General features: G+C 43.4%; 1 protein-coding gene across 3 annotated transcripts in view; it reads left to right on the forward strand.

Annotated features, from left to right (window-relative positions):
* The window catches only part of tspan15 (tetraspanin 15), a 129,750-nt gene that overhangs the window by 51,447 nt on the left and 54,561 nt on the right, over positions 1-23,742 (forward strand). For all 3 annotated transcript variants that reach the window (XM_080205379.1, XM_080205380.1, XM_080205381.1), the window contains exons 3-4: positions 4,025-4,099; positions 6,678-6,773. In XM_080205379.1, coding sequence (XP_080061505.1) covers positions 4,025-4,099; positions 6,678-6,773 — 171 coding nt within the window. The remainder of the gene's footprint in view (positions 1-4,024; positions 4,100-6,677; positions 6,774-23,742) is intronic.

A 23,742-nucleotide genomic window follows, 5' to 3' on the forward strand; every position in this document is an offset into this window, starting at 1 on the left:
TCATCCTTCGTCGACTGTTTTTGTCACCTCCTCAAAAAATTGTACCAGATTCGTAAGGCAAAACCTCCCCTTAACAAAGCCGTGCTGTGTATCCAAAGACCAAAAGGAAGCCCTCATCACCAAAGCGACAATCAGTGCAGATGACTTCTGCTGACTCTGTCTGACTCTCTCATCAATGATGTCTTGGATGACGTGGATGTTGTTGTCAAACTAGTCTTGGTGTTTCTTGATCTTGGAGCTGATGGTTTCTTCACAATTTGAGATGATGGCTGTCTTCAGCTCTTCCCAGTTTTTCTGCATCCTGTTAGAATGAATACTTTGGAGAATTTGTGAAAATGTAGTTGAAAGTTCGCTGGCATGCTTGGCTCTTGTAGCCGCTCAACTTTGGTCTCTTTTCTGAGCAGTTTTTTCACCTTCCGCTGCTTCTGGTAGATATTGATGGACATGAAGAAGTAGATGAGCTGGTGATCTGTCCAGAAGTCATCTGCACTGATCATCACTTTGGTGATGAGGGCTTCCTTTTGGTCTTTGGATTGGATGATGACGGTCAATCATGTGCTAGTGTTTTGATCATGGATGTCTCCAGGAAGTCTTGAATTTATTTTCTTGGCAGAACAGTGTGTTAGTGATGACAGGCTGGTATTCCCTGCATTTTGTGAACAGGAGAACCACGTTGGAGTCGCAATTCCCAATTCCTTCCTTTCTGTTCTTTTCCAGAGTTGGGACTCCTTTCCAACCCTGGCATCGAAGTCTCCAAGCTAGATGATCTTATCGTTTTTAGGAAAGTTGGAGAGTATAGTATCCAGGGTGGAGTAGAAGCCTCCTTTGGACTCATCATAGAATCCCAACAATGCAAAAGGAGGCTATTTGACCCATTGAGTCTGCACTGATCACAATCCCACCCAAGCCCTACCCCCATAACCCCATGCATTTACTCTAGCTGGCCCCCTGACACTAAGGGGCAATTTAGCATGGCCAATAGTAAGATTACTATCAAATAAACTGGTTGGAAGTAAGCTTACTATCAAATAAACTGGTTGGACTCTAACCTGGTGTTGTGAGACTTCTTACCAATCCACCTAACCCAAACCTCTTTGGATTGTGAGAGGAAACCAGAGCACCCGGAGAAACCCACACAGACACGGAGAATATGCAAGCTCCACACAGACAGTGACCGAACCCAGGAGTCGAGCCCGGATCCCTGGCACTGAGGCAGCAGTGCCACCGTGCCACCCCTGATCAAGGGTTGGGCATTGGCACTCAACTATTGTCTGCTGGTTCTTGGCAATTTGTAGATAGATCATGAGGTGCTCATTGATGCCAATGGGCCCTGAGTCCGTTGGCGAGTTCGTTTTCGATAGCAAATCTGTTTCTAAAAACTGTGAAGATAAGAATATTTGAAGGTATAATTATGTACACAATCCTACGTCAGTGGCTGTAGACATCAAATCTTGTATAATATTTGATTACTTCATATTTCATTGTTACCAGGGACCTGGTAGCCTTCTCATCTTCCCATCTCTTACAGCCAGACACTGAGGCATAGAGAATTTATTCCAGAACAGTGTGGCATTTATCCCAATGTGCCCGTGCCTGCTACCTTCCATTTCGTACAGAAAACCTTCCAGACACCTTTTATTTCTGAAAGTGGCTTCTGTACTTCATGCTACACAGAGGGTCAGTAGCCTTTTTGAGAATGACTCTGCAAATCAAGGTATCAGTGTCATTAAAGAATTTCAGAGCCAGACAATAAAATTCATTAAGGTGGATCACACCGTTTCTCAACTTCTCAGCATGTCTGTGCCGCTCCTGTTGATGTGTTCATCCTTCACAGGCATCCTGACCTGGTGTGTCCATCACCAGAGCCAGGTTCAGGCTCAGCTTGAGCACTTTGGTCACTGATTTTGGGTGAGCATTGCTGAATGAGGTTTCCCACTGCTATCTTGTCCTTCACCTGGGTTCAGGCTCAGCACAATGGTGGCACTAAGACCAGCCAGGATAACTGTTACAGCTCTTCCAATGAGAGCCTAATTCTCTCCGGTCCTTGCTGCTTCTCCAACCATAGACTCTATCTCTTGAGGAGCAGTGAAAAAGGACCTGTGATTGGAGTAACAGCTCCTCACAGATTCTGATTCCTACCATGTACAGGAGAGGGTGACTTTCAGTAGCCGCTCCTACCATTGGTGCTTTTCAGGCATTTTTGAGGGTGAATTTGCCATTTGTCCCTGTATACTTTAAACCTTGCTGTTTAAGAAGCACTCAGTTCCCTAGTCTCCCTGTGATCCACACTCTGTCCGCTTAAAAAGAGACTCAAAAGAGCTAAGAGCAGAGCAAACAATCCCAGCAAAGCAATGACAGATATCAGAGTCTGAGGACTCAGTGGAGTAACAAATTTGGTTCAGTCCAAATGGTTTAAATGTAAGGGGTTCAGGTACCACATTTCAGACATCCTCAGCTAAGATAAAGGAAGAATAAGATTGAGAGAGCAAAAAGGCAAATAAAGGCATAAATTTGTAATTGTATTCCACTGCTGACAAAGCTGCTACACTATAAAAGAATAGGAGAAAATAGCACGGAAATAGCAATGGAGATTGAAGGGAATGAAGAGCCATTTTGCAGACAAAGGAATGTCTTATGAATGTGGTCAATGAAAGTAATTTCTCAGCTCCAAAGGAGTATAATATTTCCAGCCTAATCTTTGTCCCTCCTGAAGGCAAAGGTATGTGTTAGGCAAGCATTCTGTTGGTGCTTACAGCCCTCCTGTGTTTTGCACAAGAAGACATATCTTTAAATATCAGCTTGAACAGTATTAGTTAACCATAACTGACCATATGATTCAACTAAATTCCATTTTGTCCTTGCTATAATTTTCTCCTCTTATGGATGCTGAGAGAGGTTGTAATATCTGTTGAATTAATTACTCCCAAACAGATTCTGCAAGGGGGCAGGATGGAGCATGAGCTGGGCTTGTTGAATTACATTTCAAAATGGGTCACCACAGTACTCTGACACTGTGGAAAGAAAAAAATTGAACCAAAAAAAGCCCTTGCCCCTCATAACCCATCGCCACCCCTCATAACCCATCACCACCCCACACACGCCTCATGCCCTGTCCAGCCAATGTTGCCTCATGCCCCTCACCACCCCCCATATCCTACATTCTAACCTGGATCCTTCAGCCCACCGCTCCATGGCTTTCATAACCCCTTTTGCTGTATAATGCCAAGTCATGTCAATCCATGTCCCCACCCACCATCCTTTGCCCTTACATCCTCTACGTCAAGTCATCCAGTATCCTCCTTTGACAGACTTCAGACTCCTGCTGATGTTAAATAAAGTTCTTAAGTGTCTATTGATATATTCACTATTTAAAAAAAAAGACTTTCCATGATTTAGAAAATATATTCACATTTAAATTTATTTAATCACTTAAGAATAAGCATTTGTACTCGTAATCCCATTTCAAATGCTTTGTAAGCACTTGGAGCTGTCAATCACAATGTGAACAGACAATCTGTGATGGATTATGAAACGTGTCATGCAGCACTAATTCTGTAATGACAATCCTCATAGTTATGCCAATAGACCGAGTGAAATAGCAAACAGTATTTTTTTCCAACACTTTTCAAAAATTTAAAGGCTGATTTAAATACCTTAACAGCTCCCTTTGACAGTTGTTAATCCACTTCTTACACACATTCATCTTTACTTTTGACAATCCCAAAAGGCACCTGACCTCTCCCAGAGGTATCTCGAAACTATATCCAAAAGTGTACTTCACCTCTCCAAACTCCAGAACTACAAGTTTAGATCTTCTACCAGCTCCAATGCCCACTTCCAATTCTCCTCTTGTGAGCATTAGAGCAGAGTGGAGACAGCTACACAGAGACCCCCATTGTTGTGATTGTATGTCTCCATTTGGGAAACTGAAAAATAAGATTTCTAAAACTATCAATATCTTTTAAATAAGTTTGGAATGAAGAAAGAGAAAATTAAGCATCATTTTGTGTGTTTTTGTTTATAGTTTCTCTACACCCTTGCAATTGTGCTGATCCTTGAATTGCTGGGTGGAATTGTGGCATTGATCTTTAGAAATCAGGTAAGATTTATCAAATATATATGTGATGCTGCTGTCCACTTTCATTTGAAGCTACTGAATTCAGATCTTTTTGTGTGCAATTTATAACCTTGTAGATGTTTGTATTGTTTAATTATCAGTAGTAGCCTGTAACATAATAGAATTGTTAATGGATATTAACATAAATACTGTTTACTTATTGGGTCATGAGGTCAATTGATAATAGGATCTTCATCCAACTTAACTTCATGCTTCCCATGACAATTTATAGATTTGTTTGTCAGTCTTTGCTTAGTGGTAGCACTCTCCCCTCCAATTTAAAAAGTTGGAAGTTCATGTCTCGCAGCAGAGACTTGAGGCTTAATCCAAGGGAAGGCAATGGCCCAGTGGTATTATCACTTGACTATTAATCCAGAAATTCAGCTAATGTTCTGGGGACCTGGATTCGAATTTCACCATGGCAGTTGGTGGAATTTGAATTCAATAAAAAATATCTGAAATTAAGAATCTACTGATGACCATGGAACCATTGTCGATTATTGAGAAAACCCATCTGGTTCACTAACGTCCTTTAGAGAAGGAAATCTGCCATCTTTATCTAGTCTGGCCTACGAATGACTCCAGAGCCATTGCAATGTGTTTGACTCTCAACTGCCCTCTCGACAAGGGCAACTAGGGTTGCACAATAAATGCTGGCCAGCCAGCGACACCCATGTCCCATGAATGAATAAAAAAAGCTACTGTGATTGCTGCACTGTCCACGGTGTCAGCGTTTGGATGCCCAGACATCTATTAGATTAGCAGACCAAGGGCATGGAAGTGCCAGAGCATAGCATAGGGGAAATGAGGGACTTGAGAGGCTGGATGGAAAGGCAGAGCCTGGCATGGGGGTCTGAGAGGTCTGATGGGATGGGTGTAAAACACAGAAATTGGCGCGGGGGATGAGAGGGTCTTTTGAACTTGCCTTTTAAAAGGTTCCCTTGAGTTCACAACTCCTAAGGGAGCGTGAACCTTGACTTTTTTTTTGAGAAAATCTGGCTTGGCTCCATGAAGATTGCAGAGCAGAAGGCACCTATCTCCACAACGGAGCCAGCCAGGTCAGCATTAAAGGCATTCTGGAGAGGGGGAAACTGCTATTTTAAAAGGCCCCCAAGTTAATTTGCCACAACAAAATCCCAGGCTTTGAAATGAGTACTATGTTGTTGGATTTTTTTCTAATGTTCTAACAGTAGAATATTTCAGATGTCACATCATTGATCACTCTCCAGGAAGACTCAATTTCCTGTATCTTTGAGAATGTTTATCATTGCCTTGAGGTCTAGGTAAATTTTTGATACTCTGCTCTGGTAAGACAACAAACCTAGTAAAACATAACTAAACCTATTTAATGACGCTCTTGACAGTGAAGTCTCTGGCTCCATGAGATTTTACTTCATTTCTTAAAATTGGCACAACATGAATACCAGAATTTTAAAATATGAGGCAAACTTATTGCATGAATAATGAACCGGTGAAAAATCAAACAATGATATAATTTATAATGTGTTAAAATTTTTGTCTGCATGTGCTTTCATTTTTTTCCCATTATAAATACCAAAGTTGACACGTGGAAACTGTGAATGTAAACTAGACGTACTCCATTTGCAGACACTCCCAAGAGATGTGGTGTAACTGGGTAATTGTGTGAATTGATTGCTCATTGTCTAATACATTTGCTTGATATTTTAAACTTATAACAAAGTCTGAAATGATCTTGGAAGACTGGAGAGATATTGATAAATTCCAGCTGCTTAAAATAGTAATCAGGCAGAGCTTGAAATCCCATTTCCCAAGAATAATGCTGAAAGTTTATCTAGATCAGAAGGCAAGAATTGACATGCTCAGAGGTTTGAGGAATGTGAGACTCTCCCTTGAGAATGGCATGGATATCAAAATCAAAATAATTTACAGTAGAAAGGATTAAGACAGGAGGTAAGTCCAAACTATGGAGACTTTAGAATGAAGAAAGCCAGAAGGATTCACTATTTTGTAGGTCTGTCTTTATTCTTTGAACTTTCATCCTCCAAACATCACTTTCCTACCAAATTGATGCATCAGTCCCTTGAAAAGTGCACGTATTACTTTCTCCTCTTTATTCAAGCGCATTCATCCCTGGGTCGCCTTAAAAGACCTGAAGTATGGGGGATATATTTCACATGGCCTATTTTACACTTGTAGATCAGAATCTGCTTTTTAATAGAAGATTTTAACAGGGGTCACAGCAGAATTGTATAACAAATACAAGTGACCATGTTTGATTTTACATTACATCAATAGCCATTTCAAAGCATTTCACACTGAATTACTATTGAGAATGCATAGCTGTTCTTCTGCGGGCACCTGCACAATCTATTTTAGACGAAAGTATGATCCTGATATTTCCTTATTTTATAACAAGGTACTTCATTCTTAATCTCAAAGTTTTTGACTGATTTACTGCATAATTACTGAGTCAGACTGTGTAAAATTACACTTTATGTTCGATCTGATTATCTGCAGCTGCTTGGGCGGCCTTCAAAGGTGGTGTTCCTGATTTAATTTTGTGCCATTTGTTTTCCAGACATTAGATTTTATAAATAAAAACATTCGTAAAGGAATCACACATTATTATGATGATCTGGATTTCAAGAACATAATGGATTTTGTCCAAGAGGAGGTTTGTGCATTTTTTAAAATATTTGAGCTCATGTTATTTAGCTGTCATTATATTATTTTTGAGTTTGTATCCAGGGGAAACTGCAAACACAGCAGGTTCCATGGTTTGGTCATGTATTTTTATAATTACAGTTTGAATATACCAGAATTCTGTCAGCATTCTGTCATGAATAATGTACCTATTTCTTTCTCCAGTTCACCACCCTTCGATCCTATTCCCAATAAAATACTGACCCCCCAGCTTCCCTTCCTGATTTTATGTTAGCTAATATTAATGGTTCCTTCCCCTCTGATCCTGTTGTCCTTTCCTTCAAATCTGCTCTCCTCAACAATAAGCCCCTCGATTTCTCTGTACTTGCAAATTACTTTTTCCAAACTTCTTTAATGGGGCTTTGCTTCCCAAATCACATTTCCTATAACAAATTTGACTCCTCTCAATCAGGTATCCTATGCCACAGTACCCAAATGGTATCAAATATCAAAGTCACCGGTGACATCCTACATGGCTGTTGCAAAGATGCACTACCCCTCTTCACCCTTCTCAATCTCTCTGCTACCTTTGACAAAGTTGACAACACTATCCTGCTCCATTCTTATCCAACTAATCATAGCCAGGTAATCACCTGCAATGGTTGCTCTACCACCTCCTGTGTTATTAATAGTGGGGTGGGGGGGGAGGGATTTAGAAAATCAGAGTTAAAAGAGAGGATGGAAGTGCAGGTTAATGAAACTGAGGGCTCAGGAGAAGTTAATAAAGTTTCCAGTCCATGTAATAGAACAGAGTGTAGAAGATGACAGGAATCTAACTTCAGGCAGAGCAAAAAAAGTGATAAGTATGAGAAGGGAGGTGGTCATAAAGAACAAAGAACAACATGTGGGTGTTGTACCTAAATGCACACAGTATATGGAACAAGTTTGTTGCGCACATTGAAATTGGTCAGTACAAAGTTGTGGGCATCATAGAGACATGGCTGCAGAGGGATCAGAGCTTGGATCTAAATATCCAAGGATACGTGTCCTATCGGAAGGACTGGCAGGTGGGCAAAGGGGACGGGGTTGCATTGTTAATAAGGAATGAAGTTAAATCGAAAACTAGAAATGATATAGGATCAAAAGGCATAGAACCTCTGTGGGTAGAGTTGAGGAATTGCAAAGGTAAAAAGACCCAGATGGAAGTTACGTACAGGCCAACTAGCAACAATCAGAATGTGGGGCAGAAAATAAATCGAGAGATAGAATAGGTATAATAAAAAAGGCAATATTACAATAATCATGGGGACTTCAATATGCAGGTGGACTGAAAATCAGGTGGGGAGTGGATTCCAAGAAAAGGAATTTGTGGAATGTGTAAGAGATTTTTTTTTGGAGCAGCTTGTGACAGAGCCTACAAGGGAACAGGCAATTCTGGATTTGGTGATGTGTAATGTGGCAGACTTGATTCAGGAACTTAAGGTGAAGGAACCCTTAGGGAACAGTAACCACAATATGATAGAATTTACCCTGCAGTTTGAGAGAGAGAAGCTGAATCAGATATAACGGTATTACAGTTAAATAAAGGTTTATGAAGATATGAGGGAGGAGCTGGCCAGAGTTGATTGGAAAGGGAGCCTAGCAGGGAAGACAGTGAAGCAGGAGTTTTTGACAGCAGAAACTCATCCCAAGGAGGAGGAAACATGCTAAGGGGAGGACAATGCATCCATAGCTGATGCAGGAAGTCAAGGACAGCATAAAAGCTAAAAAAGAAATCAAACAAAGTGGCAAGGATTAGTGGGAAACCAGAGGATTGGGAAGCCTTTAAAAGCAGAAAACAATTAAGAAGGCAGTAAGGGGGGGGAGCAATGAAATATGAATGTAAGCTAGCTAGTAATATAGAAGAAGACAGGAAGAATTTTTTTCAATATATAAAAGATAAGACAGAGGCAAAAATAGCCATTGGACCACAGGAAGATGAGGCTGGAGAAGAAATAATAGGAAACAAAGCAATGGCAGGGGAGCCGAATAGTTACTTTGCATCAGTCTTCATGTTGGAAGACACCAGTGGAATGCCAGAGCTTCAAGAGAGTCAGGGAGGGCAAATGCAATGTTAATGTTCATGTCGAAAGGCTAGAATAAAGAGCAGGGATGTACTTCTGAGGCTGTATAAGGTTCTGGTCAGACCCCATTTGGAGTATTATGAGCAGTTTTGGGCCCCATATCTGAGGAAGGATGTGCTGGTCTTGGAAAGGGTCCAGAGGAGGTTTGCAAGAGTGATCCCTTGAATGAAGAGCTTGTTATATGTGGAATGGTTGAGGAATCTGGGTCTGTACTCGGAGTTTAGAAGGATGAGGAGGATCTTATTGAAATTTACAGGATACGGTGAGGTCTGGATAGAGTGGACTTGGAGAGGATGTTTTTCCACTAGTAGGGAAAACTAGAACCAGAGGTCACAACCTCAGGCTAAAGGGTCGATCCTTTAAAACAGAGATGAGGAGAAATTCCTCAGTTAGAGTGATGAATTTATGGAACTTTTTGCTGCAGAAGGCTATGGAGGCCAGGTCATTGAATGCCTTTAAGGCAGAGATCGATTCTTGATTAATAAGGGGGTCAGAGGTTATGGGGAAAAGGCAGGAGAATGGGGATGAGAAAAATATTAGCCATGATTGTGTAGTGGAGAAGACTTGATGGGGCGAGTGGCCTAATTCTGCTCCTATGTTTTATGGTCTTATTATCTCTCGTGTCTCCAATGATCATTCCTTGGCTGCCTCCTGTTTTGTTGTCTACAAGTTGCTCCTTGATGAAAGCACACCAACATTTATGTTGACAAATAGAATCCCTTAACAGGAACCACTGGCACAGTATTTTCAATAATAATTTTTAATATCCATTTTTTCCCTCAAGCTAAAGTAAAATCTTTCCCATTTATATCTGAGAAATTTTACAAAACTAGCTGCAGCCCGAACACTGTCGGGCTAATTGTGGTGTGCAAGATTATGACAAGCATGGACAGAGTGGATAAGGAGTTGGTCTTCCTTTTAGTTGAAGGCTCAGTCACAGGAGATGTTGAGATAAAAAGGGAGAAGATATTGAGGTTTTAAAAAACATTAAGGTAGACAGGTCCCCAAGCCAGCTAGGGTCTTTCCCAAAATACTGAGAGAGGTGAAGGAAGAGATTGATGAGGCCTTGGCCAAAATCTTTTCTTTTTTTAAAATTCATTTGTGGAACATAGGCATTGCTGGCTGGCCAGTATTTATTGCCCATCCCCTAGTTGCCCTTGAGAAAATGATGGTGAGCTGATTTCTTGAATCGCTGCAGTCCATGTTGTGTGGATTGACCCACAATGACATTAGGGAGTGAATTCCAGCTGGTTTCATTTCTTTGTTGAGACTTTGTAGTGGTTGATACAAAAGAGTGTCTTGCTCGACCATTTCAGAGGGCAGTTGAGAGTCAACATATTGCTGTGGCTCTGGAGTCACATGTAGGCCAGACCGAGAAAGGATGGCAGATTTCTTTCCCTAAAGGACATTAGTGAACGAGATGGGTTTTTCCAACAATCAACAATGGTTTCATGTCAACAGTAGATTCTTAATTTCAGATATCTTTTATTGAATTCAAATTTCAGCTCCTGCCATGGCAGGATTCAAACCCGGGTACCCAGAATATTAGCTGAGTTTCTGGACTAATGGTTTAGCTATAATATCACTAGGCCATTCCCTTTCATCCTTTGTATTCTCTTTAGCCATGGGTGAGATACCAGAGGATTGGAGAACAGCTAACATTATTCCTTTGTTTAAGAAGGGTAGAAAAGACAATCCGGGAAATTATAGGCTTGTGAGCCTTACATGTGGTGGGGAAATTATTGGAGAAGATTCTTAGGGACAGGATGTATTCACATCTGGAAGAGAATGGGCTTATTAATGATTGGCAGCATGGTTTTATGAAAGGGAGGTTGTGTCTCTCAAACTTGATTGAGTTTTTGAAGAAGTGACAAGAAAAATTGGGCAGAGCAGTGGATATTGTATTCATGAATTTAGTAAAGCCTTAGATAAAGTTCCTCATGGCAGGCTGATACAGCAGGTGAACTCGTGTAAGATCCTAGGTGAGTTGGTAAAATGAATAGAAATCTAGCTTGGGCATAGGTAGCAGAGAGTAGCAGTAGAAGGGTACTTTAACTGGATGTACATGACAAGTGGTGTTAGAGTCATAGAATTATAGCGTAGAAGGAGGCCACTTGGCCATTGAGCCTGCACTGACAACAACCCACCCAGGTCCTATCGCCGTAACCACATATAATTGCCCTCCACAAGGATCAGTGCTGGAGCCACTGTTGTTTGTAATGTATATAAATGATTTAGAGGAAAATGGAAGTAGTCTCAGAAATCATAGAAACCCTACAGTGCAGAGAGAGGCCATTTGGTCCATCGAGTCTGCACCGACCACAATCCCACCCAGGCCCTAATCCAAATCCCTACATCCCTCTCACCTGCACATCTCAGGGTACTAAGGGCCAATTTTAGCATGGCCAATCAACCTAACCCGCACATCTTTGGACTGTGGGAGGAAACCCATGCAGACACAAGGTGAATGTGCAAACTCCACACAGACAGTGACCCAAGCCGGGAATTGAACCCTGTAGCTGTGAAACAGCAATGCTAACCACTGTGCTACCATGCCGCCCAATTAATAAAGTCTGATTAGTGAATTTGCAGAAAATACAAAGATTGGGGGAGTAATGGATAATGAGTTGAATTGTCAGAGGATACAGCAGGATATAAATCAGCTGAAGACCTGGGCTGATGGAATTTTACCCGGACAAATGTGAGGTGATGCGATTTTGATGGTTTTTTTTGAAGGAAAGTATACAGTAAATGGTGGAGCCCTTAGAAATATTAGCATACAGAGGGATCTAGGCATGCAGATCCACAATCCCCTGAAGGTGGCAACTCGGGTGGACAAGGTGGTCAAGAAGGCATATGGCTTGCTGGCTTTTGTCAGTCAGGGAGCTGAGTATAGGAATTGGAAATCGTGTTGCAGCCGTATAAGACTTTGGTTAGGCTGCATTTGGAGTATTGTGTACAATTCAGGTCGCCACACTGGTGGAAGAATGTTGATGCATTGGAAAGGGTGCCTGATTTGGTGAATAAGGGCTATGAAGAAACGTAGAACAAACTTGGATTGTTCTTATTGGAGCATCGGAGGATGAGGGGGGACCTGATAGAAGTTTAAAAGATTGTGACAGGTTTGGAGAGAGTGGATAGTCAGAGTCTTTTTCCTGGATCGAAGGATTAATTACTCAGGGGCATAGGTTGAAAGAGAGAGGGAGAAAGTTTGAGAGATGCAAAGGGCAAGTTTTCTCACACAGGGTAGTGAATGCCAGGAACACACTGCAGGAGACGGTGGTGAAGGTAGATCCTATAACCACGTTTGAGTCACTGGATAGAACATGAATAGAAAGGGAATGGAGGGATATGGGCCACTGAGAGGCAAGAAAATATTAGAGAGGCATGTGTGGCACAGACTTGCTGGGCTGTTTTTGTGCTGTATTACTCTGAGAGGACAGATTCAAGGTGAGAAGCAGGAGGTTTAGGGGGAATGTGAAGATATTTGTCTACCAACCTATGGGAGAAGCAGATAATCCTTTTGTCCAGAAATCTGTAGTAAAAGCTAGTTAGTTAAGTTGGCCTCTTTAGGTCAAACCAAATAAACAAACTCAAGTTAAGTCAGGACAAAGTAAAAAGGGCAGCTCCCCAAAAGGAAGGGAAACAGCTGAACAAAATCAAAGTGCAGAGGAAACTTGAAAACATAGTTAGTTAAGTTGGAGACTGAAAGAGAGACAGGATTGATCTCAGATTTGCTTGAACTGGAACCTGATTATGGAGCTATCTAGCCAGGGCTGGAGTTCCACAGAGAAAATTAGAAGAAGGTAGTCGAAGATCCAGTGATTCAGAGAGCTGTAACAAGAAGATTTCAGAACATCTGAAACTCTGATCAGAGACTATTGGAGAACAGACTTCTGTTTCAGAAAAAACAGACAAGGATAAGAAGAGATCGGTTGGTGAGAATTCTAAAAATAACTCTACTGGGTGAATAATTTTTCTTACTGTCTGTGAACAAATTGTAAAGCAGTGACTGGTATCTCAAAAGATGGCAGTGGAACAGTGAAGCCGTTAAGGCAGTGGAAGTCACAAAAAGCTGGTCCAGAATCCTGGCAGATTTAGAACCATAGAAAATTACAGCTCAGAAACAGACCTTTTGGCCCTTCTTATCTGTGCCAAACTATTTTTTGCCTCGTCCCACTGACCTGCACTTGGACCATATCCCTCCACACCCCTCTCATCCATGAGCCCATCCAAGTTTTTCTTAAATGTTAAAAGTGACCCTGCATTTACCACTTTATCCAGCAGCTCATTCCACACTTCCACTACTCTGCGTGAAGAAGCACCCCCCCCCCCCCACCCACCCCAATATTCCCTTTAAACTTTTCTCCTTTCACCCTTAACCCATGCCCTCTGGTTTTTTTTTCTCCCCTAGCCTCAGTGGAAAGAGCCTGCTTGCATTCACTCTATCTACACCCATCAAAATCTTATACACCTCTATCAAATCTCCCCTCATTCTTCTACACTCCAGGGAATAAAGTCCTAACCTATTCAATCTCTCTCTGTAACTCAGCTTCTCAAGTCCCAGTAACATAAGAACATAAGAAATAGGAGCAGGAGTAGGCCATCTAGCCCTTTGAGCCTGCCCCACCATTCAATAAGATCATGGCTGATCTGAAGTGGATCAGTTCCACTTTCCCATTTTCTCCCCATAACCCTTAATTCCCCTGTCTGCCAAAAACCTATCTACTCGTGACTTAAATATATTTAGCGAGGTAGCCTCCACCACTTCAACAGGCAGAGAATTCCAGAGATTCACCACCCTTTGAGTGAAGAAGTTCCTCCTCAACTCCAATCTAAACTGCACCCTGACCCCCCTCCCCCCCAACCTTATCTTGAGGCTGTGCCCTCTAGTCCTGCTATCCTTTCTAAGCTGGAAGAATCTCTCTACCTCTACCCTATCCATCCCTTTCATTATCTTATACATCTCTATAAGATCCCCCCCCTCATCCTTCTAAACTCCAACAAGTACAGACCTAGTCTATTTAGTCTCTCTTCATAGTCCAACCCCCTCACCTCTGGTATCAGCCTAGTGAACCTCCTCTGCACTCCCTCCAAGGCCAATATATCCTTGAGCAAGTGCAGCAACCAAAACTGCACACAGTACTCCAGCTGCAGCCTCACCAGTGCCCTGTACAGTTGCAGCAAGACCTCCCTGCTTTTATATTCAATCCCCCTCGTTATAAAGGCCAGCATTCCATTTGCCTTCTTGATCATCTGCTGCACCTGCAGGCTGGGTTTTTGCGACTCCTGCACAAGGACGCCCAGGTCCCTCTGCACCGTAGCATGCTGCAGCTTTTCACCCTTTAAATAGTAATCCCTCCTACTATTATTCCTGCCAAAGTGGATAACCTCACACTTGCTAACATTATACTCCATCTGCCAGGTCCTCGCCCACTCGCTCAGCCTATCCAGATCTCTGCAGACTTTCCACACCCTCCACGCAATTTGCTTTTCCACTCATCTTCGTGTCATCAGCAAATTTCGTCACCCTGCACTCAGCCCCCTCCTCCAGATCATCTATATAAATGGTAAATAGCTGAGGCCCCAGCACCGATCCCTGCCGCACTCCACTAGTCGCCAACCAGAATAGCACCCATTGATACCAACTCTCTGCCTCCTATTAGACAACCAATCTTCTATCCACACTAACACCTTACCCCAACTCCATGCCCCCTAACCTTCTGTAGCAACCTTTTGAGGCACCTTATCAAACGCCTTTTGAAAATCTAAAAACACCACATCCACTACATCCTCATGAACCTTCTCTGCACCCTTTCGACTTTATTTACATCCTTCCTGTAATTAGGTGACCAAAACTGTACACAATACTCTAGATTCGGCCTCACCAATGCCTTATATAACCTTACCATAACGCTCCAACTTTTATACTCGATACTCCAATTTATAAAGGCCAATGCACCAAAAGCACTCTTTACAACCCTATCCACCTGTGACAATTTGTTGTGAAGAGTGGAGCAAAAGCTATGGTCTCCTGGGTCTTGGGATAACATGAATGGGACTTTGGAATGTGGACCCCCAGTGAAGTATTACTACGAGAGAAGCTTTTAAAACCTGAGAGTGGAATTTTTCACTTCTGTTTGACAATCGTGGGTGCGGTGCGGTGCGTTGGAGGGGGCAGCAATGGGGGGATGAATTCTGAGGAGAGATTTGCAAATTTTGACTTTGGATGCTAATGAGACAATTGTAACTTCAAATGTATTTTGTCATCCATACTAAGCTAAAACCTGTGTGTGTTAAGCTAAAGGAGGAGTATTGTATTATAATCCATTTTTAAAAATGTTTTGCTTTTGACAAAAGACAACATTTATTAATCAGTTGTACTGTGACTCAGTTTCTTCTATGTTTGATAAAAATAAGTGTTCTGATCTTTTGAGCCAGGGTGACTCTAACCAGTTGTAACGTCAATTGGGATCTTAACAGTATTATATAACAGGGAGCACATTTAAGACTGAGATGGAGGAATTTCTTCACTTGAGGATAGTGAATCTGTGGATTTTTTTTTTAATCTTAGAGAGTTATAAAGTCTGGGTCATTAAGTTCAAGGTTGAGAAAGAGATTTTTAATCAGATACAGAAACATGGGGTTATGGGAATAAGGTAAGAAAATGGAGTTGAGCATTTTATCAGATTAGTCATGATCTCATTGAATGGTGGAGCAGACTTGATGGACAAAATGGCATACTTCTGCTCTTGCGTCGTATTGGTCCATCGGGAATGGAAGACCATGATTAGTTCACAAGTTGTGACGGTAAAGCAGTTCTTATCAAATATGGTAGTCATATTACAGGTCCATTCCACTTAATTAATTGGGCTTAATTACAAAATTTTGAATTTTGAGCAGCTGATAGAACTAATAAAGAGAACAAAGAACAAAAATCAGCCTGGGAAACAGGCCCTTTGGCCCAACGAGCCCACACCGCCATCTCAACACCACCAGTCCCCCTCTCCACCCATGACCCCTGTCTAATGTTTTATGGCCATCCAGATTGAGGGAAACTGATTTAGGGACAATTTATTCCTGCCAATCAGCCTAACAGCAAATCTTTGGGGTGTGGGAGGAAACCAGAGAAAGCCCACGCAAGCACAGGGAGAATGCACAAACTCCCACAGACACCGGCCCAAATCCATGTGTCTGCACAGCAATCAGTGATAGTCAGAGCTGTTGTCTTGCCCAGTATCTTGTCCAGTTTAGGCACACACTAACAACATGAAGCACTAGGCCAATCTCAAACAGCCAAGAGCAGCCCCAGTACGATCCATCACATGTATGCCCCTCGTTGGACATGAGGTGGACCAACTTAAAACCTGTGAATGAAAAGAGAAAAACATTATCATACTGTACCCATTTACATTACCAGGGACACCCCAATGCTAATGACCCTTATTTAAAACAATCTCCAACCCAGTCATGTGCCTGTCTAAGTTACTCTTAAATGACTCTAGTGTGTTTGCCTCCACCACCTTACTTGGCAGAGCATTTCATAGCCCCACTACCCTGTGTGAAAAACCTCCCTCTAATATCTGTGTTATACCTCTCCCCCCTCACCTTAAGTCCATGGCCCCTTGTCCTATGTGTCTCTATCATAGGAAATAGCTTACCTCTGTTTACTCTATCTATACCCTTCATAATCTTATACCTCTATTAGATCCCCCCTCAGTCGTAGTCTTTCAAGGGAAAAGAGCCCCAATTTCTTCAATCTTTCCTCATACCCCAGTCCTTCCATACTAGGCAACATCCTGGTAAACCTCCTCTGCACTCTCTCCAGAGTCTCCACGTCCTCCCAGTAGTAAGGCAACCAGAACTGTACACAGTACTCCAATGCGGCCTAACCAACGTTCTGTACAACTGCAACATTAGACTCTAGCTCTTATATTCTATACCCCTTCCTATAAAGGCTAACATACCATAGGCTTTCTTCACCACACTCTCCACTTGCACTGCCACCTTCAAAGACTTGTGCACTTGCACCCCCAGGTCTCGCTGCGATTCTATACTCCTTATGGAGTTACCCTTTATCATATAACTCCCCCCTACATTATTCTGGCCAAAATGCATCACCTCATTTATCCGGATTAAACTCCATTTGCCACGTATCTACCCAATCAACCAGCCTATCAATATCCTGCTGTATTGCCAGACACTGCTCCTCACTGCCAGCCAATCCAGCCATCTTGGTGTCATCAGCAAATTTGCTGATCACACCACCTACTCCCTCTTCCAAATCATTTATATACACTACAAAGAGAAGAGGTCCCAGTACCGAGCCCTGCGGCACACCACAAGTGACAGACCTCCAGCTAGAAAAGGACCCCTCCACTACTACTCTGACTCCTCTTTGCAAGCCAGTTCTCTACCCATCTAGACACCTGACCACATATCCCATGAGCTTTAATCTTCTGTACCAACCTACCATGAGGGACTTCGTCAGACACCTTACTGAAATCCATATAGACATCAACGGCTCATCCTTCGTCGACCGTTTTTGTCACTTCCTCAAAGAATTCTACCAGATTCTTAAGGCAAGACTTCCCCTTGACAAAGCCATGCTGCGTATCCTTAATCAGATCGCAACGCTCTAAGTGCACATACATCCTATCCCTAAGAATCCTCTCCATCAACTTACCTACCACTGACGTTAAGCTCACCGGCCTATAGTTACCCAGGTTATCCCTCCTACCCTTTTTAAAAAACTGTACCACGTTCGCTATCCTCCAGTCCTCTGGGACCTCACCTGTGTCCAAAGAAGAGACAAAGATTCGCGTCAGAGGCCCAGCAATCTCATCCCTTGCCTCTCTAAGCAGCCTAGGATAAATGCCATCAGGCCCCAGAGATTTATCAGTTTTAGTGCCATCTAAAAGCCCTAACACTTCTTCCCTCATAATCGATAGATCTTTCAATTGGTCTACCACTCCCTCAATGACTGTACCAGACATCAAGCCCCTCTCCTTCGTGAATACCGACGCAAAGTATTCATTCAGGATCTCCCCATTCCCTCTGCCTCTAAGCACAATTCCCCACGTTTGTCCCTGAGGGGACCGATTTTACCCCTAGCCACCCTTTTGTTCTTAAGATAGGAGTAAAACACCTTTGGATTCCCTTAACCCTACCTGCCAAAGCCATCTCATGCCCCCTCTTTGCTCTCCTAACTCCCCATTTGAGATCCCTCCTCTGTATTCCTCCAAAGCTCTCTCCATTCCCAGCTGCTTAGACCTGACATACACCTCTTGTTTCTTCCTAACCAGGTCTTCTATATCTCTAGTAATCCACAGCTCTCTAATCCTACCTTTCCCATCCTTTCTCCTAACCGGCACATGCCTTTCCTGCACCCATTGCAGTTTTCCCTTGAAAGACTCCCACATGCCTAACGTGGTCTTGCCTTCCAACAGCCTATCCTAGTCTGTATCCCTAAGCTCCTGCCTAATCCGGCTGTATCTAGCCTTCCCCCAATTTAGCACCCCCCCCCCCCCCCCAGGACAGCTCTCGTCTTTTTCCATTAGTATCCTAAAGTACACAGAGTTGTAGTCACTATTAGCCACATGTTCGCCTACTGCAACCTCAACCACCTGACCCAGCTCATTGCCCAGAACTAAGTCCCGTATCGCCCCCTCTCTAGTCAGGCTATCGACATACTGTTGCAAGGACCCTTCCAATACACATCTTACGAATTCCTCCCCATCCGAACCCCCAGCTCAAGGCACCTTCCAATCCACCCCAGGGAGATTAAAATCTCCCACTACAACAACCCTGTTCTTCCTACACTTATCCAAAATGTCCCTAAATATACCCTCTTCTGCTGCCCTGCAGGCTATTGGGTGGCCTATAGTACACTCCTAGCATAGTAATGGCCCCCTTCCTGTTCCTCAGCTCCACCCACAGAGACTCAATTCCCAACCCCTCCATGTTATCCTCCCTCTGCACCACTGTGATCTGCTCCCTAACTAAGAGTGCCACTCCCCCTCCTCTTTTCAACCTTCCCCTATCACACCTAAAACACTTATACCCTGGAATATTTAGCTGCTAGTCCTGCCCCTCCTTTAACCACATCTGTCACTGCCACCACAGCTAAATTCCTCACAAACATCAAGGCCCTAAGTTCATCTGACTTTCCCATCACACTCCTCGCATTAAAACAGATGCACCCAAGACCCTCAGGCCCTCTCAGATCCTCCTTCTCCTGGGGGATTTTCCTATCATCTAGACTTACCCTGACCTCCAACTCACTCCTAGTGCCTGAGCTGTCTCTCCTCCCCACCCCCCTCCATACTAGTTTAAACCCTGCCTAAACACTCCAGCTAACCTCCCAGCTAAAATATGTGTCCCCTTCCCATTTAAGTGTTCCCTATCCCTCTTATAGAAGTGCCCTTCCTTTGCAAAGACTTCCCAATGGTCAACAAAACTAAAACCCTCTGTCCTGCACCAATCCCTCAGCCACGCATTCAGCTGCAGGATCTCATTATTCTTATCCCTGCTATTGCTGGGCACTGGCAGCAGCCCAGAGATCACCACCCTGGAGGCCCTACACTTCAGCCTGGCTCCCAACTCCCTGAACTGCCTACGTATTTCCCCCCTACTCTTCCTTCCTACATCCTTCTCTTCTACATGTATAATTACATCCACCTGGGTCCCTTGGCCCTTCAAGATTCCCTCTACCCTCTCCAACACATCCTGTACCCCTGCTCCAGGGAGGCAGACTACCATCCTGGAGTCCCACTTTTGCCCACAGAACAGCCTATCAATTCCACTAACCCTCCCATCCCCCACCACTATCTCACATCCAGCCCCCTTCCTTCCCTCTGAGGCATTTTCCTCTTCCCCTCATGCCCTTTCCACCTCAGTTGGTGCCTTACCCCTGCTATCTTGAGAAACTACCCCTGGGGTAGCCTTTGGAACATTACTCCTCTTCTTTTTTCCCCTTCCTAACTGTAACCCACCCATCCCCCCTCCTTGGCTCTGGGATCCCCTCTTGAATCTGGTTCCAATTCATTAGTGCCTCATTTTCCCTCACTAAAAATAAATCCTCCAGCTTCAACTCCAGTTGCCTAACCCAGGCCCTCAAACACTGCAACTCCAGACATTTGGTGCAGATGTGGACTCTCCAGAGATGCTGTGTCTCCAGGAACTCCCACATATTGCACCTTACACAGCTGACACATCTCCCCATGGACTCTGCCATTTATTTGGCTACCCTTAGACCTATGGACACACTTTGAAAAATTTGACCAGTAACTTACCTTGCCTAAGCCTGCCTCACCAAAGCCCCCTGCAATACTCACCCAGCTCATTCCACCACCCACTGGCTACTGTGGCAGTGTTTTTATACTCCCTCACACCCTTCCCAACAGCCCTTGCGCCTAGGACCCACTACGGAAAGCACAAAAGGAAAAAACCCACAACCCAGCAATGCAATTTTTAAACAAAAACAGTACACTCGCAGTTTACACTCACCAGCCACCAGTGCACTGTTCCAGAGAACAATGAGAACCTTGTGCCTCAACTGTTCATGTGATTTATGTTGAGGTCAAGAGGAGCAGAATGTGTTGAACAAGGATTGTGCAATGGTAACATGAGCTATCTTGATGCATTTCCCATAGCTATCACATACACAGGCCAACTGCTTTGAGTAGGTACTAGAATTACATATTTCAGTGGGGTCGAATGAATGGAAGGATATGACAATTGTGGGGTGTACAGGAGCTAAGTAAGTTTGCATATTGTTTGAATGTGCAGGATAAAGACCAAGAAAATCAATCCATGGACTGGCAGAATGGACAAGAGTGGAAAATAAGAAAGCATTGTGCATGCGACGGTGCAGAGGGACCTCGGGGTCCTTGTGCATGAGTCGCAAAAACCCAGCTTGCAGGTGCAGCAGGTGGTCAGGAAGGCGAATGGGATGCTGGCCTTCATAGCGAGGGGGATTGAATATAAAAGTAGGGAGGTCTTGCTGCAGCTGTATAGGGCATTGGTGAGGCCGCAGCTGGAGTACTGTGTGCAGTTTTGGGTGCCGCACCTGCGCAAGGATATTTTGGCCCTGGAGGGAGTGCAGAGGAGGTTTACTAGGCTGATACCGGAGTTGAGGGGATTGAGCTATGAGGAGAGGCTGAATAAACTAGGCTTGTACTCGTTAGAGTTTAGAAGAATGAGGGGAGATCTCATTGAGACGTATAAGATGATGAATGGGATGGATAGGATAGAGGTGGAGAGACTCTTCCCGCTCAAAAAAGACAGTAGGACTAGGGGGCACAGCCTCAAGATAAAGGGGAGGCAGTTTAGAACGGAGTTGAGGAGGAACTTCTTCACTCAAAGGGTGGTGAATCTCTGGAATTCTCTGCCCGTTGAAGTGGTGGAGGCTGCCTCGCTAAATATTTTTAAGACGCGGGTTGATGGGTTCTTGATAAGAGAGGGGATTAAGGGTTATGGGGAGAGGGCGGGAAAGTGGAACTGAGCCACAACAGATCAGCCATGATCTTATTGAATGGCGGGGCAGGCTCGAAGGGCTAGATGGCCTACTCCTGCTCCTATTTCTTATGTTCTTATTTCTTATGTTCTTATGTCCAGAATTGATTCAGAAAACAAGCTGGGGAAAGAGCCTGTGATAATACAAGAGGAAGATAAATCCAGATAAATATTAAGAAGTGGCAGTAGTTTCAATAGATTAGATATGAAATAGAGGTCTGGCCAAAGTAAATGGGAAAAATCTGGCCTCATTGGTGGAAGAGTCAAGAACCGGACAGACTTCATCAATTGGCAAAAGAAGCAGTGAAGTCATAAGGAAAATCTTTTATGCAGTAAGTGTTTAGGATCTGGAATGCACAGCCTGAGATTGTGGTGGAGGCAGAATCAATAGCAAAGGTACTGGATTTGTTATTTGAGAAGAAAGGATTTACAGTGTTATGGGTAGATGGTGGGCCTGTGGCTCTAGGAGAACTGCCCCTAGAGAGAATCAACACAGCTACAATGGATGAGCTGTTCGACAGTCACTTTATGAAAAGGCACAGAGCAGTCACATAACAGAATTTGAAATGGAAGTCATCAGGATTGTGAAGTTTTACTTCACAGATGAAACCAAAGTTAGGAGGAATTCTTCCAAAAAATTCTAAGTGTCGAATGCACGTGAAAATTGGAGTGATTCATGCTGGTTTTTTCAGTGGGAGTTCAGACAAGAATCTCCCACAGTCTGTGCAATGCAGAGGCCACCAGTGGTGCCTATTCCCACTGATGAGGCTGAAATCAGCACGCTGATTGAACTACTGTGGATGTACTGATCTGTCAGTGCTGAGCAGTCATGATGTGGGTATGCCGGCGTTGGACTGGCGTAAACACAGTAAAAAGTCTGACAACACCAGGTTTTAGTCCAAGCTTGTGAGTATATTATCAAATAAATAGGTTGGACTAAAACCTGGTGTTGTCAGACTTTTTACAGTGCTGAGCAGCACATGCACAGTAGCCCCGCACTGACAGCTTCCCTCTTTGCTAGCCAGCTCAATCACTGACCCCCAACCATTCCCGGACCCAGCCCCGCGACCCCCCCCCTCCCGTGACTCGCTTTGATCTCTACAGCCCCCATCCACCATAGCTCGCCCTGATCGCTGGCCTCCCTCCTTCCCTGACTGATCCCTAGGCAGAATGCCAGTAGTTGCCCCCTGGACATTGGCACTTTTGTTCCTTGGGCAATGTCAGGGGGCACAGGAGGAAGTGTATCCAAAGGATAGAGTTCTGTTATTTACGAAGGTGTTTAAACTAATCTGAAACTTTAAAGAATAACATGAGAAAGTAAAGCTAGCAGGACACAGGACTGGCTGCAAACATTTTAGCAGCCCCAGTCAGCCTTGGAGACAGCTGATTGTGACTCCTAATCTCTAATATAGTGTTAATGGCCCAACCATTACCTGCTCTCAAATACAGTGGGTTTCAACTGTGGATCTCATTAATCAGCCCAAAACCACCCTGACACATGACCAAGACTTCAGCTGTCTGAATTCTTTTAGATCTTATCTTCTGTCACTGTTAGGTCTCTAAAGGGAAACTTTACTCCAGGCAAAGCAGTCTGTCTACTGTATTACCATTGAACCGGTGACTGCAGAAAGAAATCTGCTCTTCATTTACACCGTGAATTACTGTAATATTGAAATTTGTACTTTTAAGACTAACTCAACGTGCGTTCCCCCATCGTGGAAGTTCCCCCGTCGTGGAAGTTCCCCCGTCGTGGACGTTCCCCCATCTGGAAAGACAGATCACCCTGCAGTAGTCAGTCAACTACCCTCTGAAGGAAAATGAATTTTTAATTGTGGACCTTGGATTGTGCAAAACCATAACTCGTATTTTATCATGATTTTTCCCTGACATCCTTTACTTCCCTATCCCTCTTTTATTGTATGAGTGCAAAGGGGATGAATGTTACAAAACCCCTTTCTAACATTTTGTGTATGAAATAAACGAACCCTTTTTATCTTAAATTGAGTTTGCTGTGCAAGTTATTCATGGAGGTTTGGAACATTCCAAATATGCCACCACTTGTAACAGGGGGAATACTTTTGTTTACAGATGGGTAGTCTGAGGAGAAATCAGAGCTGTTTAAATTATTCCCCTTCCTGTCCATAACACGCAAGCATAAGAAATAGGAAATGTAATGGGGCGGTGAAGGGTGATGCAGCTAATTATGAATTTAGTACCTTAACATTTAGGTAATTTATGGAAAAGGACGCTGAACAATCTGGAGTAAAAATATTTAATTGGAGTCCTGTTAGAGACAGTTAATGTTTATATAAAAATCCCTCATAATAACCAATAAAATATGCCCCAGAATTTCACATTTCT

The sequence above is a fragment of the Carcharhinus amblyrhynchos genome, chromosome 17 (genome assembly GCF_965287045.1).
Source record: "Carcharhinus amblyrhynchos chromosome 17, sCarAmb.v2.hapA, whole genome shotgun sequence".
Classification (NCBI taxonomy): domain Eukaryota; kingdom Metazoa; phylum Chordata; class Chondrichthyes; order Carcharhiniformes; family Carcharhinidae; genus Carcharhinus; species Carcharhinus amblyrhynchos.